This window comes from Mastacembelus armatus, chromosome 2, assembly GCF_900324485.2.
Source record: "Mastacembelus armatus chromosome 2, fMasArm1.2, whole genome shotgun sequence".
Classification (NCBI taxonomy): domain Eukaryota; kingdom Metazoa; phylum Chordata; class Actinopteri; order Synbranchiformes; family Mastacembelidae; genus Mastacembelus; species Mastacembelus armatus.
Genome location: NC_046634.1, coordinates 2,692,989 through 2,709,696, shown reverse-complemented (window position 1 = coordinate 2,709,696; position 16,708 = coordinate 2,692,989). Strand labels below are relative to the sequence as shown.

Genomic DNA, 16,708 nt, shown 5'->3' with positions numbered 1-16,708 from the left:
CCTTTTTGGTCTCCGTGCGCTGTGGGCACACGTGCACGAGTGGTCAAAACAGAGATGACAGTGTCATCTCGCAACTCGTTAACACATCAGCACCACCAAAGAGAATGGAGGCGGGGATGGGACAGGAGGGCTAGGCAAGGACTAGGAGGTCACAGTCCAATAAAGTTCATTTTTTTCGAAACAGGGCATGAGACAGAACAGAGTGAGAAGAGTCAGTTTGAAGACAGGTGATACAACAAACAGCACAGGAACAAACACAGAGGTTGTGGAGGGGTGAAGCAGGTCAGTTCAAATCTGCACACAGACACTAAATATCAATTTTTATCAGTCCACCTTTGGCCTGTGCGCTCGATCTGAAGTGTGGGATAAGTGTAGCCTCATCCCTTTTTAAAATGTAAAACAAAATCGTTTCAGATTTTCACCGATCCTTACTGTCGCTAACTCTCAGACACATGTGAAGGTTGTTACCCAGTGGTTTGTTTTTGGGCTGGATGCTCCTGCGGGTTGTGGAAAGCCTCTCTCCAGATCGACCTTGTGGTTCATTCTTTGGAATCGACAGCAGGGGGCATCGTATCTGCAGAGAACTCACAAGTAACAGCAACTAGGTATAGAGAATTGTTTCCACACTACCACTTTTACACAAACACAATTATTCCAAAGCCTTTGCACTTGCTCGATGACCCTGATACATGTATAAATCCACCATATTATCCTCAATGCATGTATGCGTGTTTGTGCTTGTATAAAAGATGACAGACGATGATGGCGTCTCACCTGTCTGAGGCCACGCTTTCTTCCTAATGGAGGTTGTGTCAGGAGGTTCTGCTGGCCTGGTTCGCTCTGCACGCTGGCCACCCTGGTTCAATCACAGAGATGGACACAAACGCAAAGATGCAGAAATACGTAACGGCGAAGGAACCACAAGGCCAACGCATCCCCAGCTCTGCCTATTGACGACATTTAACAGATTTGACATCCATTTCTCAAAAGTACAATTTCATAAAACTGGACCAAAAAGAAAAAATACAACTAAAGTGTCATTATGGTTGCCAACCCAGTTCCCCCTTGTCCCTACAGATTGGTATCCACAGCAGGACGCCCAATTTGATTAGCGAGAAGCCTGAGAGACACGTAAACAGTATGAAACCCTATGGGAGAGAGGCTGACTTTGGTGATGGCACATCAACTGTAAAGACTCACAGCTAACACAGAAGAAGAGACAGAGCTCCCTGGCCCTGGGGCTGAAGGGCCCTCTTTAGATTTTTAGGAAGGGGGCTGGTTAGATAGCACAGCAGATGAGCTGAGACGATGAGGGTCAGTGCTCAAAAGGAAGTGGGAGGGTGGGGGTTGGTGGGACAGAGACATTGGACCCACACAGACAGCGTCACCACACTGAGCACCTTTCTTATGAGGGTAGGAAGCCAGAGTATTCCCTCTGACCTCAGCTAGCAAACCTGCAGCATATTTTTCACATCCCACTATTCTTACTGTCTATGTAAAAACAGACAAACAAACACTATAAATCAACAGAGAAATACACAGAAAAAATGTCTGTGGCTGTGGGATACAGCTGCTTGATCCTTTTCAAAATATTAATTGTACATATTCCATAAACAAGTCAAGATCGGAATTGTACGTTAACATTTCAAGAAAGAAAAACTAATATTCTCGCACCACGATCAACACTTATAACTGTCAGGCTACATATCTTTGTATGATCGCATTTCATACTTTGTGTGAAACCTCTGGCTTCACTTCAGGCTCTGCCTGAACACCAGGTACAAAATCATCAACTATAGAACAAACAGATCCAGGCCATCATATCAAAACATTGCATGTTATTTTTGGAGCAAATGTCTGACCAGAGCCGCTGTGCACAGCCTCCTTGAGGATCTTCAGTTCATTGTTGAACTCTGCAAACAGGGAGCTCTTGCAGGGAGGCCGTGGGATGAAACGTCGCTCCAGCTGGTCGGCGATGTGGTGACGGGAGTCGGCAGGCTGGGTCAACAACTGCAAAACGCATGACATTTCTGAGACCGGCCCGAGGATCGCTGCATTTATGGTGATGTTAGAACCTGTCGATTAACAGGTTAACGTCGATATTTGACTCCTTTACCTTGCACTGTATGAATGGTCTCAGCAGGACAAAGACAGGGATGCGGGTTCCGACAATGAAGTCAATGAAGTCCCAGAAGGCCAGGCCGCCCACCTTCTGCAGAGCCATCTCTTTTACCTGCAGGCTTAAGCGGTACCACTGGTTCCCTAACGAACGCTCGTAGCAAACCAGCACCACCTTCAGAGCTGGACAGGGAAGAAAGAAGGCAAGAGGATTAGAAGAGAAAGTGGTGGGAACAAGAAAAGCCATCAGCTGATGCCATTTCTCAGTCATACCCAGATATGCAGCCTGACTGGTGGACTCGGCTAAACCTTCTCTGTGCAGATCCTTCCCTGTGTCGCCGGGGGTGGAGCAGTGAGCTGGGGAAGCATCCAGCATGAAGTTTTTGGTGCGAGAGGTGGAGATGATCCGAGGAGGCAAAAGGATATTGATGACTGTCTGCAGCAGCAGGAAGATCTCGGGCTGCTCCAGGTGGGGGCTGTCTGCAAAGAAAACACCACAGACACCCAGGTACAGCCGATCTGCTATTGCTTTTTGGCCATTTCAATCACAGAGTGTCTCTATAAAGACCTACTGTGGGATCGACAATGTCATTTTATGGAGGAACAACCTGCACGGATCAAAGTCATTGATTTTACAACATAGTTTCATTATACGGTAGGTGAACGGACGTGTTTATACTAGATCGTCCCTAAGATTTCTAATCTGTTTACAAGGTAACCAGCAATAACAGTCCAGACCAGAAACAGAACACTTAAAAGACTGCATGCTGCCACTAGACCAGAAATAAACTTCATGTGAATAAATAAATCTTGACAAAATGCCAATATAAGTTAGATACGATGCATCTTAGACACCATCCAAATTGATTTCATAAAAACTATTCATGAACTGCCTCAAATCAGAAAAAAGTCTGTACCTTTGCTTCCAGACCCCACTGTCAATACAAAGGGAATGAGCAGGTTGAGCAGCATCCCCTCACGCCTCTCCTGATTGGTGGAAGGTGAGATCACATGACTGAGAGGGAAATCATCCTTTAAGGCCTAGGATGGTGGAAAAGGAGGAAACAGAAGTTAGCCCTGATAGTGGGCGTATGGAACATATTATTTAGGAACACAGTTTTGATGAAGTCAGATGAGTGTAATTGAAGTCTACCTGGATCTGCAGGGCCACCAGCCGCACCACTGCTGTGTCATTTCGTTCATTTTACAGCAGGTGGCGCTGTAGCCCTCTTGTGGGCGTTGTAAAAATGGCCGCGGTTCTCAAACACTATATACTGAAGACAACATGGTTTGCTTCAGCTGACATATTATAATACACAAAATGCCACAAGCAATTCAGACCATGTGAAAACCTAGGAAAGCAAATACACACCACAATAAAGTGACTCGTGTCCTGCATCCTCCCTGCCATTGTTGTTTAACAGCGCCACGGTGACTTGGTAGCTGTCACGTGACAAATGAACGAGGACCGATCCGAGAACGAGTGTACAGCTCGCCACACAGCCTGAGCTGTGAACGATGAACGATTTGTGGCAGAGTATAACACAAAATCAACATGTTGATATAATTTTCGAAAGTATTTATTTACAATCACACTTTACATTATATACACAATAACACTACACACATCTACAAGAATCAAAGACCACTAATTAATTATGATCCCATGAATCAATAATGTGTGTCGGGTGTCAGGTGACAAATACATGAACGTCAGATATCAGACATCATTCATTTCCTTGTTTCTCAGTCCACAATGGCCTCAGAAATAAGGCTCCTGATTGGGAGCCGCTTTGTTTCTCTCTCTCTCTCTCTCTCTCTCTCTGTCGCTTTTGTCTTCAATCCGCATTTGATTGATTTGATTGACGTGTGGCGTCTGTTAAACGTTTGTTTTTGCACTTTCCAATGAAAAATGATAAGTCCACCTTTATTTATACACTCTATATAGTGATAAAAAAAAAATTAGAAAGTGCAAAAACAAACGTTTCACTATTTATAAGCCAGATCTATGTGAGATTTTAGTCTTGCAGACTCTACGTTCTGCCTTAGTTTGGTCAATGTAATTGAAATGTGTCCAGATTTTGCTGCGTTTTCTGTTGTCACTCATTTTCTCAACTTTTTTTACCTTTCCAGTCCGTTTCTGTTTTGGTCCCTCCCTCCTGTTCGTCTGTTTGCTATGTGGCTGTATGTGTAACCCCCCCCCCCCCCCCTGCTCAGCGCAGACAGATACGCCACACATGTCAATCAAATGCGGATTGAAGAGAAAAGTACGGTGGCCGACAAGGGCAAACGCGCTGCAAGAGAGAAACGCTGCAAGAATGAAACGCTGCATAAGAGAAAACACAACGGAAGTGCGCCAGGCCGATAGGGGGACCCCGAACTGAGGGGTGCTATGAACAAAGAACTTTTACCTTATGTGCTAATATGTGCTAACAATGTTCTGTTACATTTGTTTACTTGATCAAAAGTGTCATACAACGTTGGGAGACATGGGGGGGGGTTGCAGGGTGGGAGATCTGAAGGTGCGTTTTCCATTTATTACTTAACACTTAGCCGTCATCTTTTACAACACTGTACTTTTATAATACTGTAACACATGACGGCTGTGTTTAAAAAATAATAAATGTAAAACGTACTGTAATGCCCCGCTAAATTCACAGCCAGCAGACGTTCTTTTGTCACTTTGCTTTATTCATTTTTTAGTCAGAACAGGTAACAGGCTACTGTTTCAGCCGTAGCCACGCTAACTCCACTCACCAAATAGCTCTCTCTCACCCTCCCTCTCTTCCCTACACACACACTTCTTCTCTCCTCCCTGACCCATGTCCTCTAGCGCACCCTACCGACTCCCCAAAGAACACCCAGAACAAGACAACAACCTATAGTCATTACAGCACCTTCAGACCTCCCACCCTGCAACCCCCCCCCCCCCCCCCCACGTCTCCCAACGTTGTATGACACTTTTGATCAAGTAAACAAATGTAACAGAACATTGTTAGCACATATTAGCACATGAGAACAATCATCAGAGGACGCTCATTCTGTTGCAATTCAACACTATAACCTGCGTCATTACGCAGCCTCCAAAATGAGACATGACTTATATCACTACATGTGTCTCTCTCGCCTCTGTAAAAGTTCTTTGTTCATAGCACCCCTGAGTTCGGGGTCCCCCTATCGGCCTGGCGCACTTCCGTTGTGTTTTCTCTTATGCAGCGTTTCATTCTTGCGGCGTTTCTCTCTTGCAGCGCGTTGTCGGCCACCGTAGTAAAGCGACAGAGAGAGAGAGAATGCATTGCACACTCCTGCACCATAGAGAGCATCCTGACAGGAAACATCACGACCTGGTTGCAATTGAAGGAAAGATGAATGCGGCCAAGTACAGAAATATCCTGGAAGAAAACCTCTTCCAGAGTGCTCAGGACCTCAGACTGGGCCGAAGGTTCACCTTTCAACAGGACAATGACCCTAAGCACACAGCTAAAATAACAAAGGAGCGGCTTCGGAACAACTCTGTGACCGTTCTTGACTGGCCCAGCCAGAGCCCTGACCTAAACCCAATTGAGCATCTCTGGAGAGACCTGAAAATGGCTGTCCACCAACGTTCACCATCCAACCTGACAGAACTGGAGAGGATCTGCAAGGAAGAATGGCAGAGGATCCCCAAATCCAGGTGTGAAAAACTTGTCGCATCATTCCCAAGAAGACTCATGGCTGTACTAGCTCAAAAGGGTGCTTCTACTCAATACTGAGCACAGGGTCTGAATACTTATGACCATGTGATATTTCAGTTTTTCTTTTATAATAAATTTGCAAAAATTTCTACATTTCTGTTTTTTTCTGTCAAGATGGGGTGCTGAGTGTACATTAATGAGAAATAAAATGAACTTTTTTGATTTTGGAAAATGGCTGCAATGACACAAAGAGTGAAAAATTTAAAGGGGTCTGAATACTTTCAGTACCCACTGTATATGTATATCTATATGTACATCTCTATGTAGCCATATAGATGTATATACACACATACATATACATTTATATGTACATCTGTGTACATATAAATATTATATATTTATATACTAGCTTATTGCCCAGTATACAGAATATATATATATATACACACATATGTTCGATATATAATAGATACATTGACCACTCAGGATTCGAACCCCTGATCTACAATCTCTTGCACTAAAGGCAGCAGCACGAAACACTGAGCTATCCAGCCACCCTATATATGCACATATAGACGTGTGTGTGTGTCTTTTCATGTAGCACAAACACTACGAAATAATTTCAGATTGACTCATCAGACTGCCTCAGATGAAGAACAGCATCAAACAGGATATTTTATTGTGGCTATAGTAAGATATATTATTGTGGATTGTAAGATTCCTGTGTTAAAGATTAAAGAAAAAAAATTATTCTACATATATCAAAAAAATGTAGCTACATTTATCTTCTGCTTCTTAGCTTAAAATATACATTATATATTGGATACTATAGTGGCATGTCTACAAAGAATGTATAGGTGGCTGGATAGCTCAGCAGTTCGTGCCACTGCCTTTGGTGCAACAGATTGTGGATCAGGGGTTCGAGTCCCGACTGGTCAATGAAAAAACACAAAACAAATGCTACGGCAAGGGGGAGCCAGGACGCCCGGTTGGGGGGGCGAGTAATGTCCCCCCCACCCAAGATTAGGTAACAAGTCTCCTAAATTTAAACTTAAACTGAAGATGGCCACTGAAGTGTGATGAAGATGAAGATGAAGACCAGAAGACTAAAGAAGACTAAGGCATGCCCCCAACAAAGAAGGCAATGAAAACCCCCCAATTGACAGAGTATGACCAAGACTTGTTACCTAATCTTGGGTGGTGGGGATGACATTAGAGCCAGGACACTGGCTCTAATTGGACATGATTAGAAAATACCTATAATTTTATATGCATACAGAAACTGGTATTATATATATTTATATATTTCCAATTATTATGTTTTCTTTTTTTTTTTTTTTATATATATACAAAAATAATATATACACATATATAAATACATATACTAAACACACATATATGTATTTGTGTGTATTTTAATTTATATGTACATCTAATCATCTCCAATTACAACCAGGACAATGGGGGGAGTAATGTCATCCCCACCACCCAAGATTAGGTAACAAGTCTTGTTCATGCTCTCTCAATTGGGGGGTTTTCATTGCCTTCTTTGTTGGGGGCATGCCTTAGTCTTCTTTAGTCTTCTGGTCTTCATCTTCATCACACTTCAGTGGCCATCTTCAGTTTAAGTTTAAATTTAGGAGACTTGTTACCTAATCTTGGGTGGGGGGGACATTACTCCCCCCCCAACAGGGCGTCCTGGCTCCCCCTTGCCGTAGCATTTGTTTTGTGTTTTTTCATTGACCAGTCGGGACTCGAACCCATGATCCACAATCTGTTGCACCAAAGGCAGTGGCACGAAGCGCTGAGCTATCCAGCCACCTACACTGTCTATGTACCTTTCTACCTATCTACCTACTTTCTATGCCACTATAGTATCCAATATATAATGTATATTTTAAGATAAGAAGCAGAAGATGAATGTAGATACATTTTTTGGATATGTAGAATCATTTTTTTTCTTTAATCTTTAACGCAGCAATCTTACAATCCACAATAATATATCTTACTATAGCCACAATAAAATATCCTGTTTGATGCTGTTCTTCATCTGAGGCAGTCTGATGAGTCAATCGGAAATTATTTCGTAGCGTTTGTGCTACATGAAATGAAACTCTTTTTTAAGGAAGGGCCTCTTCCTTTTTAAGGACACAAAGAAGTTCACGGTTTCCAAGCGTCAACAAGGGCGCCATCTGCTGGACAAATCAACTATGGCGACATCTGCTGGTCGAAGTCTAAGATTACATGTCTATGCGATATTGGAACTTTCCAAACAACATTTAATGTCTATGGCAGAGACAATACCAAGACTTTGTTTGGCTGTCAAATCAAAGACCTCTGTTTGGACCAATTTGGACACTTTGAGAACTTCAATATAGAACTTAGATTCAAGTACAATAAACTTGAATTAATACTGATTGATTTGATTATCGATAATTAAATCTTATATTTTCTTATAAAAATCCATTCTTTGGATGACTAATCTCCAGACTGTTGTATATAATGTATACAATATACACTACATGTATATCATATAATGAACTTTGCGTCTTCTTCTTAGATGTATATACTCTACTCTCACTACACATATGTTTAACTTCAATATATTAATCACTTGATAATGTCTGATCTTTATTTATGTCATCATTAACACCACTGATGACATAACATAACAGAAAAATAAACTATGTTATACATTCAGCTCATTGCCTGAGAATGGAATAGCTAGAGAATCAATCTACCTGTCGCCTCATCAAACATGGGACTCATCCAGGTCCAGGTCAACAGGGGGGTGAGGAGGGGATTCTCTGTGCCGTCGTCCTCGCTGAACCGCAGCAGGGCGTCACAGTGTGGAAGGAGTGCCGCCGTGTCCTCGTCCCCAGGGCTTTGTCTGATCCTGGATGGCCCCGGAGGAGGCGGAGGAAGAAACGGTGTCGACGGCAGCGCTGGTGGTGGCGGATGGAGGAGGTGTGGGATAAAGGGACAGGGGAGCAGGTTCGGGAAAGAGGCAACGGGGAGCACGTCCCGGATGTGGGTGGTTAAGATATTGGAAAATGCTTGAAATTCAAGTGAGCGTACCCCTTATATTGTCTCCTACCTGCTTGTTTGCAGGGCAGTGGAGGTCGGCGCTGACCGTGGGAGTGGACGTGACCTCCGGCATGGGGGACTTTGAAGGGGCCGCGACGCTGGGAGTCAGGGGCTTGCTGACGCCTGCTGGTCTTGATTCTCTGTAATACACAAACACAATTATTCCAAAGCCTTTGCACTTGCTCGATGACCATGATACATCTATAAATCCACCATATTATCCTCAATGCATGTATGCGTGTTTGTATAAAAGATGACAGACGATGATGGCGTCTCACCTGTCTGAGGCCACGCTTTCTTCCTAATGGAGGTTGTATCAGGAGGTTCTGCTGGCCCGGTTCACTCTGCACGCTGGCCACCCTGGTTCAATCACAGAGATGGACGCAAACGCAAAGACGCAGAAATACGTAACGGCGAAGGAACCACAAGGCCACCGCATCCCCAGCTCTGCCTATTGACGACATTTAACTTCAACATATACCCATACACAACACAAACACTCTGCTACAAGATGCCCGGTCGGGGCAGGTTGCCATGATTCATACACCGAAAACACAACAGGGGACAGTAGGGGCTGGAGTAGCAACGCAGAGACAAGAAACTTTTGTACTAATAACTGGAGGTGTCTAGTTTTTTAAATCCCCCCTTCATTCCTTTTGAAGTGTGTAGGATAGGGGTTAAACAGATTTGACATCCATTTCTCAAAAGTACAATTTCATAGAACAGGACCAAAAAAAAAATACAACAAAAGTGTCATTATGGTTGCCAACCCAGTTCCCCCTTGTCCCTACAGATTGGTATCCACAGTAGGACGCCCAGTTTGATTAGCGAGAAGCCTGAGAGACACATAAACAGTATGAAACACTATGGGAGAGAGGCTGACTTTGGTGATGGCACATCAGCTGTAAAGACTCACAGCTAACACAGAAGAAGAGACAGAGCTCCCTGGCCCTGGGGCTGAAGGGCCCTCTTTAGATTTTTAGGAAGGGGGCTGGTTAGATAGCACAGCAGATTAGCTGAGACCATGAGGGTCAGTGCTCAAAAGGAAGTGGGAGGGTGGGGGTTGGTGGGACAGAGACATTGGACCCACACAGAAAGCGTCACCACACTGAGCACCTTTCTTATGAGGGTAGGAAGCCAGAGTATTCCCTCTGACCTCAGCTAGAAAACCTGCAGCATATTTTTCACATCCCACTATTCTTACTGTCTATGTAAAAAAAAAAAAAAACTGTGCGACTGAGCGTGTCCTGGGAGGGCTGTCGTCACGGTTGGCTGTCCTGCTCCCAGACTGTGCCGGTGCCTGTGTTGGAGTGTGACATCGTGGCCAAACTGAGGCGATATGCTGACGTAGAGGTGCCCACGGTGCTGACAGATGTTTTGCCCAGGTAAGCTGTTGGGTGGTGGAAGGTAAAATGGAAAATAAACACAAACTGTAATTCAGTATGTCCATCTCAGTCTGAATTCAAAATGTACAATCTTCACTATGATGTCAGCTGGGGTTTTAATAATGTAAGCGAGGAATTGGCCGCTGTGCACAGCCTCCTTGAGGATCTTCAGTTCATTGTTGAACTCTGCAAACAGGGAGCTCTTGCAGGGAGGCCGTGGGATGAAACGTCGCTCCAGCTGGTCGTCGATGTGGTGACGGGAGTCGGCAGGCTGGTCCTTCCCTGTGTCGCCGGGGGTGGAGCAGTGAGCTGGGGAAGCATCCAGCATGAAGTTTTTGGTGCGAGAGGTGGAGATGATCCCAGGAGGCAAAAGGATATTGATGACTGTCTGCAGCAGCAGGAAGATCTCGGGCTGCTCCAGGTGGGGGCTGTCTGCAAAGAAAACACCACAGACGCCCAGGTACAGCCGATCTGCTATTGCTTTTTGGCCATTTCAATCACAGACTGTCTCTATAAAGACCTACTGTGGGATCGACAATGTCATTTTATGGAGGAACAACCTGCACGGATCAAAGTCATTGATTTTACAACATAGTTTCATTATACGGTAGGTGAACGGACGTGTTTATACTAGATCGTCCCTAAGATTTCAAATCTGTTTACAAAGTAACCAGCAATAACAGTCCAGACCAGAAACAGAACACTTAAAAGACTGCATGCTGCCACAAGACCAGAAATAAACGTCATGTGAATAAATAAATCTTGACAAAATGCAAATATAAGTTAGATACGATGCATCTTAGATACCATCCAAATTGATTTCATAAAAACTATTCATGAACTGCCTCAGATCAGAAAAAAGTCTGTACCTTTGCTTCCAGACCCCACTGTCAATACAAAGGGAATGAGCAGGTTGAGCAGCATCCCCTCACGCCTCTCCTGATTGGTGGAAGGTGAGATCACATGACTGAGAGGGAAATCATCCTTTAAGGCCTAGGATGGTGGAAAAGGAGGAAACAGAAGTTAGCCCTGATAGTGGGCGTATGGAACATATTATTTAGGAACACAGTTTTGATGAAGTCAGATGAGTGTAATTGAAGTCTACCTGGATCTGCAGGGCCACCAGCCGCACCACTGCTGTGCTGAAGGGCAATGGAGGAGAAAGGTATGGGCTGAGGTGCAGCAGAGGTAAGCCGTCTGCCACACTGGACGGTCCAACCACACCCATCACCTGACAATGCACAAAAATAAAAGCTAAAAATCCAATCCAAACCTGAGTGATAAGTCTGTGTCCTCTTTTTTTCCTTACCAGGTTGACGCAGACGTTGATCAGTGATCGAAGGTGTGGGAGGAAGGAGATGATTGGCTGTCGCTGCAGGGTCAGGCAGATCCCCTCGATCAGGCTGCTGGCTGCCTCCCACTAGAGATGGGAAATTCGATTCTTTTGACTGACTCGGATCTTTAACTCTGGAACAGTAAATTGAACGAATCATTTTGAGTCATTTCGTTCATTTTACAGCAGGTGGCGCTGTAGCCCTCTTGTGGGCGTTGTAAAAATGGCCGCGGTTCTCAAACACTATATACTGAAGACAACATGGTTTGCTTCAGCTGACATATTATAATACACAAAATGCCACAAGCAATTCAGACCATGTGAAAACCTAGGAAAGCAAATACACACCACAATAAAGTGACTCGTGTCCTGCATCCTCCCTGCCATTGTTGTTTAACAGCGCCACGGTGACTTGGTAGCTGTCACGTGACAACACAAAATCAACATGTTGATATAATTTTGGAAAGTATTTATTTACAATCACACTTTACATTATATACACAATAACACTACACACATCTACAAGAATCAAAGACCACTAATTAATTATGATCCCATGAATCAATAATGTATGTCGGGTGTCAGGTGACAAATACATGAACGTCAGATATCAGACATCATTAATTTCCTTGTTTCTCAGTCCACAGTGGCCTCAGAAATAAGGCTCCTGATTGGGAGCCGCTTTGATTCTCTCTCTCTCTCTCTCTCTCTCTCTCTCTCTCTGTCGCGTTTCTCTTCAATCCGCATTTGATTGACATGTGTGGCGTCTCTGCCTGCGCTGAGAAGAGCAGAGGGGGGGGTGGAGTTACACGCACAGCAAATAGACGAACAGGAGGGAGGGACCAAAACACAAACGGACTGGAAAGGTAAAAAAAAGTTGAGAAAATGAGTGACAACAGAAAACGCAGCAAAATCTGGACACATTTCAATTACATTGACCAAACTAAGGCAGAACGTAGAGTCTGCAAGACTAAAATCTCACATAGATCTGGCTTGTAAATAGTTAAACGTTTGTTTTTCCACTTTCTCATTTATTTTTTTATCGCTCTGTAGAGTGTATAAATAAAGGTGGACTTATATAATCAACAGTTCATATAGTGCATGTTTTTTAACATTATTGTTGGTAATAAATGAATTTAACCACCAAAAAATATGAAGAGCCACGGAAAGAGCCGTCGCTTCAGTGAGCTGAGCCAAAAGAGCCGGAAATCACATGATTAATGCGTCGCACGTTTTCCACATTACTGATTATCTCTCGGCCACGCCCCGGCTCCTGATTGGGAGCCGCTTTGTCTCGCTCTCTCTCTCTTTCTCTCTCTCTCTCTCTCTCTCTCTCTCTCTCTCTCTCTCTCTCTCTCTCTCTCTCTCTCTCCTCTCTCTCTCTCTCTCTGTACCTTCTGCAGGTGTCCCTGGTCCTGGAGCTGTATATTGCTGATGTGCAGAGTTACTGGCCCCAGCAACCTGCAGTGTCTAGTTGTTGTTTATTGTTATTATCCACTCACCCCAACCGGTCGAGGCAGAGGGCCGCCCAGACTGAGCCTGGTTCTGCTGGAGGTTTCTGCTGTCGCCAAGTGTTTGCTCATGAGGGATTTGTTGGGTTTTTAGTTTTTGTAAAGTGCCTTGAGATGATTTGTATTGTGATTTGGTGCTATACAAATAAATTGAATTGAATTGAATATGTCATTCAACCAGTGAAGAAACCAACCACACCCAGGAATTAGGTGAGTGAGGAGTAGAGTGACCTGGGGAGAAGACTGCTCAGAAGTGCATTTTGCCATGGAGAGTGCTATATATCGACCCTGGACCCCTTTAGACCATTCTGTGGGGTGACACTGACAATAAGCATATTGATTGTTATAATCACTCATCATAGTTTTACCTAGTTTGTTTTTCTTTGAGAAGGTTTTGCAACAGCCGGAGAATGCTACTAACTCCACTGAGATAAGACCTGGTATCTTTTCCTCCCTTGAGAAGGAATTGCTACAGCCAGGTAATGCCATGAACAACACCAAAACAAAACCTAGGACAAAGAGACCTAATGATGTGCCCACTTTGCTCCCACCTGATTGGCAGGGAACCTGTGCTCTTATACAATTGATGATGCCATTTTATGTGTTACCTCTGTCTGGTTCTTCTCTAGACAGCCCACACTGTGTGAAAAGAGACACTGCAGCAGGTTTGATAACAGAGTATATATTGTAATTGGTAAAGTACATATATTTTTATATATACAACGTATATTATTTATATTATATGTTTTATATATTTCACACACACACACATAAACAAATGTATATCTATACATATACACATATGTACATATATATTAATATATATACAGATACATATATATGTGTGTGTATATATATATAAAAAAAAAAAATCCCTTCTCACCCCTATGGGTGGTGTGTGTGTGTGTCTTCCTCAATCTTGGGTCCTCTACCAGAGGCCTGGGAGTTTGAGGGTTCTTCGCAGTATCTTAGCTGTTCCTAGCACTGCGCTCTTCTAGACTGAGATCTCTGATGTTGTTCCTGGGATCTGTTGGAGCCACTCTCCCAGTTTGGGGGTCACAGCCCCGAGGGTGCCGATTACCATGGGGAACACTGTTGCCTTCACCTTCCACATCCTTTCTAGCTCTTCTTTAAGCTCTTGGTATTTCTCCAGCTTCTCATGTTCCTTCTTTCTGATGTTGCTGTCACTTGGGATCGCTACATCTACCGCTACGGCTTTCTTCTGCTGTTTGTCCACCACTACTATGTCCGGTCGGTTAGCCATCACTTGTTTGTCGGTCTGTATCTGGAAGTCCCACAGGATCTTAGCTCGGTCATTCTCCCTCACCTTTGGAGGTGTGTCCCATTTTGACCTCGGGACCTCCAGCCCATACTCGGCACAGATGTTCCTCTACACTATGCCGGCCACCTGGTTATGGCGTTCCATGTATGCTCTGCCTGCTAGCATCTTACAACCTGCTGTTATGTGCTGGATTGTCTCAGGGGCATCTTTGCACAGCCTGCACCTGGGGTCCTGCCTGATGTGGTAGACCCCGGCCTCTATCGATCTTGTGCTCAGGGCCTGTTCTTGTGCTGCTATGATCAGTGCCTCTGTGCTGTCTTTCAGTCCATCTTTTTCCAGCCACCGGTAGGACTTTTCGACATCAGCCACTTCTTGTATCTGTCGGTGGTACATGCCGTGCAGGGGTTTGTCCTGCCATGATGGTTCTCGCTCTTCTTCCTCTGCATCGGGCTTCTGTTGCCTGAGATATTCACTAAGTATTCCATCGCTCGGGGCCATCTTCCTGATGTACTCATGGATCTTGGCTGTTTCATCTCGGATGGTGGCTCTGGGGTGGCTCTTTGGGGTGCAGTCCTCCATGCATTGTGAAGCGCTTCCTTGTCTTGACATCAGTGGCTTCTATGTCCTCTTTTGGCCAGCTTATTATGCCAGCGGGGTATCTGATGACTGGCAGGGCGTAGGTGTTGATGGTTTGGACCTTGTTCTTCCCATTCCGCTGACTTCTTAGGACTTGCCTTACTTCTCTGTAGGTATTTGGCTGTGGCTGCTTTCCTTGCGGCTTCTTCTTGGTTCCCATTTGCCTGTGGGATTCCAAGGTACTTGTAGCTCCCCTCAACATCCGCTATGCTGCCTTCTGGGAGTTCAACTCCTTCAGTCCCGACAACCTTCCCTCTCTTTGTTATCATATCTATTTATCTGTCTGTCTGTCTGTATATATATATGTACATATACATATATGTAATATGTTAATATATATACAAATACATATATATGTGTATATTTATGTTAATATATATGTTAGGTTATATATATATATGTATATTTATACAGGTGTGTGTGTGTGGGAAATAAATAAAACATATATAAATAATATATGTTGTATATATAAAAATGTGTACTTTACCAATTACTAGTCTATATAGCCTGTAGCCTGCATATATCTACATACATACATATTACAAACAATATAAAATATATATATAACAGATAATATATACATACATTAAACGTATAAATAGTAACTATAATACAATATAACGCACGCACGCACGCACGCACGCACGCACGCACGCACGCACGCACGCACGCACGCACGCACGCACGCACGCACGCACGCACGCACGCACGCACGCACGCACGCGGAGATAGATAGATATAAATAAATATATAAATAAATATATAAATACATACACATATATACATACACATACATATATATAAAATATAATTGAAAACATACATAATAATTTCTGTATGCATATAAAATTATATGTATGTCTAATCATCTCCAATTAGAGCCAGGACACTGGGGGGAGTAATGTCATCCCCACCACCCAAGATTAGGTAACAAGTCTTGTTCATGCTCTCTCAATTCTCTGTTCGGGGGGTTTGTTGGGGGCATGCCTTAGTCTTCTTTAGTCTTCTGGTCTTCATCTTCATCACACTTCAGTGGCCATCTTCAGTTTAAGTTTAAATTTAGGAGACTTGTTACCTAATCTTGGGTGGGGGGGACATTAACCCCCCCCCCTCAACCGGGCGTCCTGGCTCCCCCTTGCCGTAGCATTTGTTTTGTGTTTTTTCATTGACCAGTCAGGACTCGAACCCCTGATCCACAATCTCTTGCACCAAAGGCAGTGGCACGAAGCACTGAGCTACCCAGCCACCTATGCATTCTATGTAGACATGCCACTATAGTATCCAATATATAATGTATATTTTAAGATAAGAAGCAGAAGACAAATGTAGCTACATTTTTTTGGATATATGTAGAATCATTTTTTTTCTTTAATCTTTAACGCAGGAATCTTACAATCTACAATAATATATCTTACTATAGCCACAATAAAATATCCTGTTTGATGCTGATCTTCATCTGAGGCAGTCTGATGAGTCAATCTGAAATTATTTCGTAGCGTTTGTGCTACATGAAAAGACACATACACGTCCATATATGCACATACAGGGTGGCTGAATAGCTCAGTGTTAACTGAGAGAGAAATGGTGTTTCTAACACATGTTGCTGTAAGGTAATCTCTGTCTTGACAGCACCTGATCCAATTGGTTCAAAACAGACTTTAATTCCTCAACCCTTACTAAAT

At 43.7% G+C, this 16,708-nt stretch overlaps 1 protein-coding gene and 1 long non-coding RNA gene across 2 annotated transcripts; both read right to left on the bottom strand.

Annotated features, from left to right (window-relative positions):
* Positions 1-722: 722 nt before the first annotated feature.
* On the bottom strand, positions 723-3,107 carry LOC113127400 (protein unc-80 homolog). The gene is made up of 5 exons (XM_026301923.1): positions 3,036-3,107; positions 2,392-2,598; positions 2,117-2,301; positions 1,863-2,010; positions 723-856 (listed from the first exon to the last, which is right to left on the bottom strand). Exons 1-5 carry the CDS (start codon positions 3,088-3,090, stop codon positions 813-815), a joined length of 639 nt encoding a protein of 212 aa, XP_026157708.1. The 5' UTR covers positions 3,091-3,107; the 3' UTR covers positions 723-812.
* Positions 3,108-11,209: 8,102 nt separating this feature from the next.
* LOC113127555 (uncharacterized) lies at positions 11,210-11,989 on the bottom strand. Its single transcript, XR_003295450.1, has 3 exons — positions 11,946-11,989; positions 11,370-11,495; positions 11,210-11,257 (listed from the first exon to the last, which is right to left on the bottom strand). It is a non-coding gene; the product is annotated as an uncharacterized LOC113127555 (long non-coding RNA).
* Positions 11,990-16,708: the final 4,719 nt, after the last annotated feature.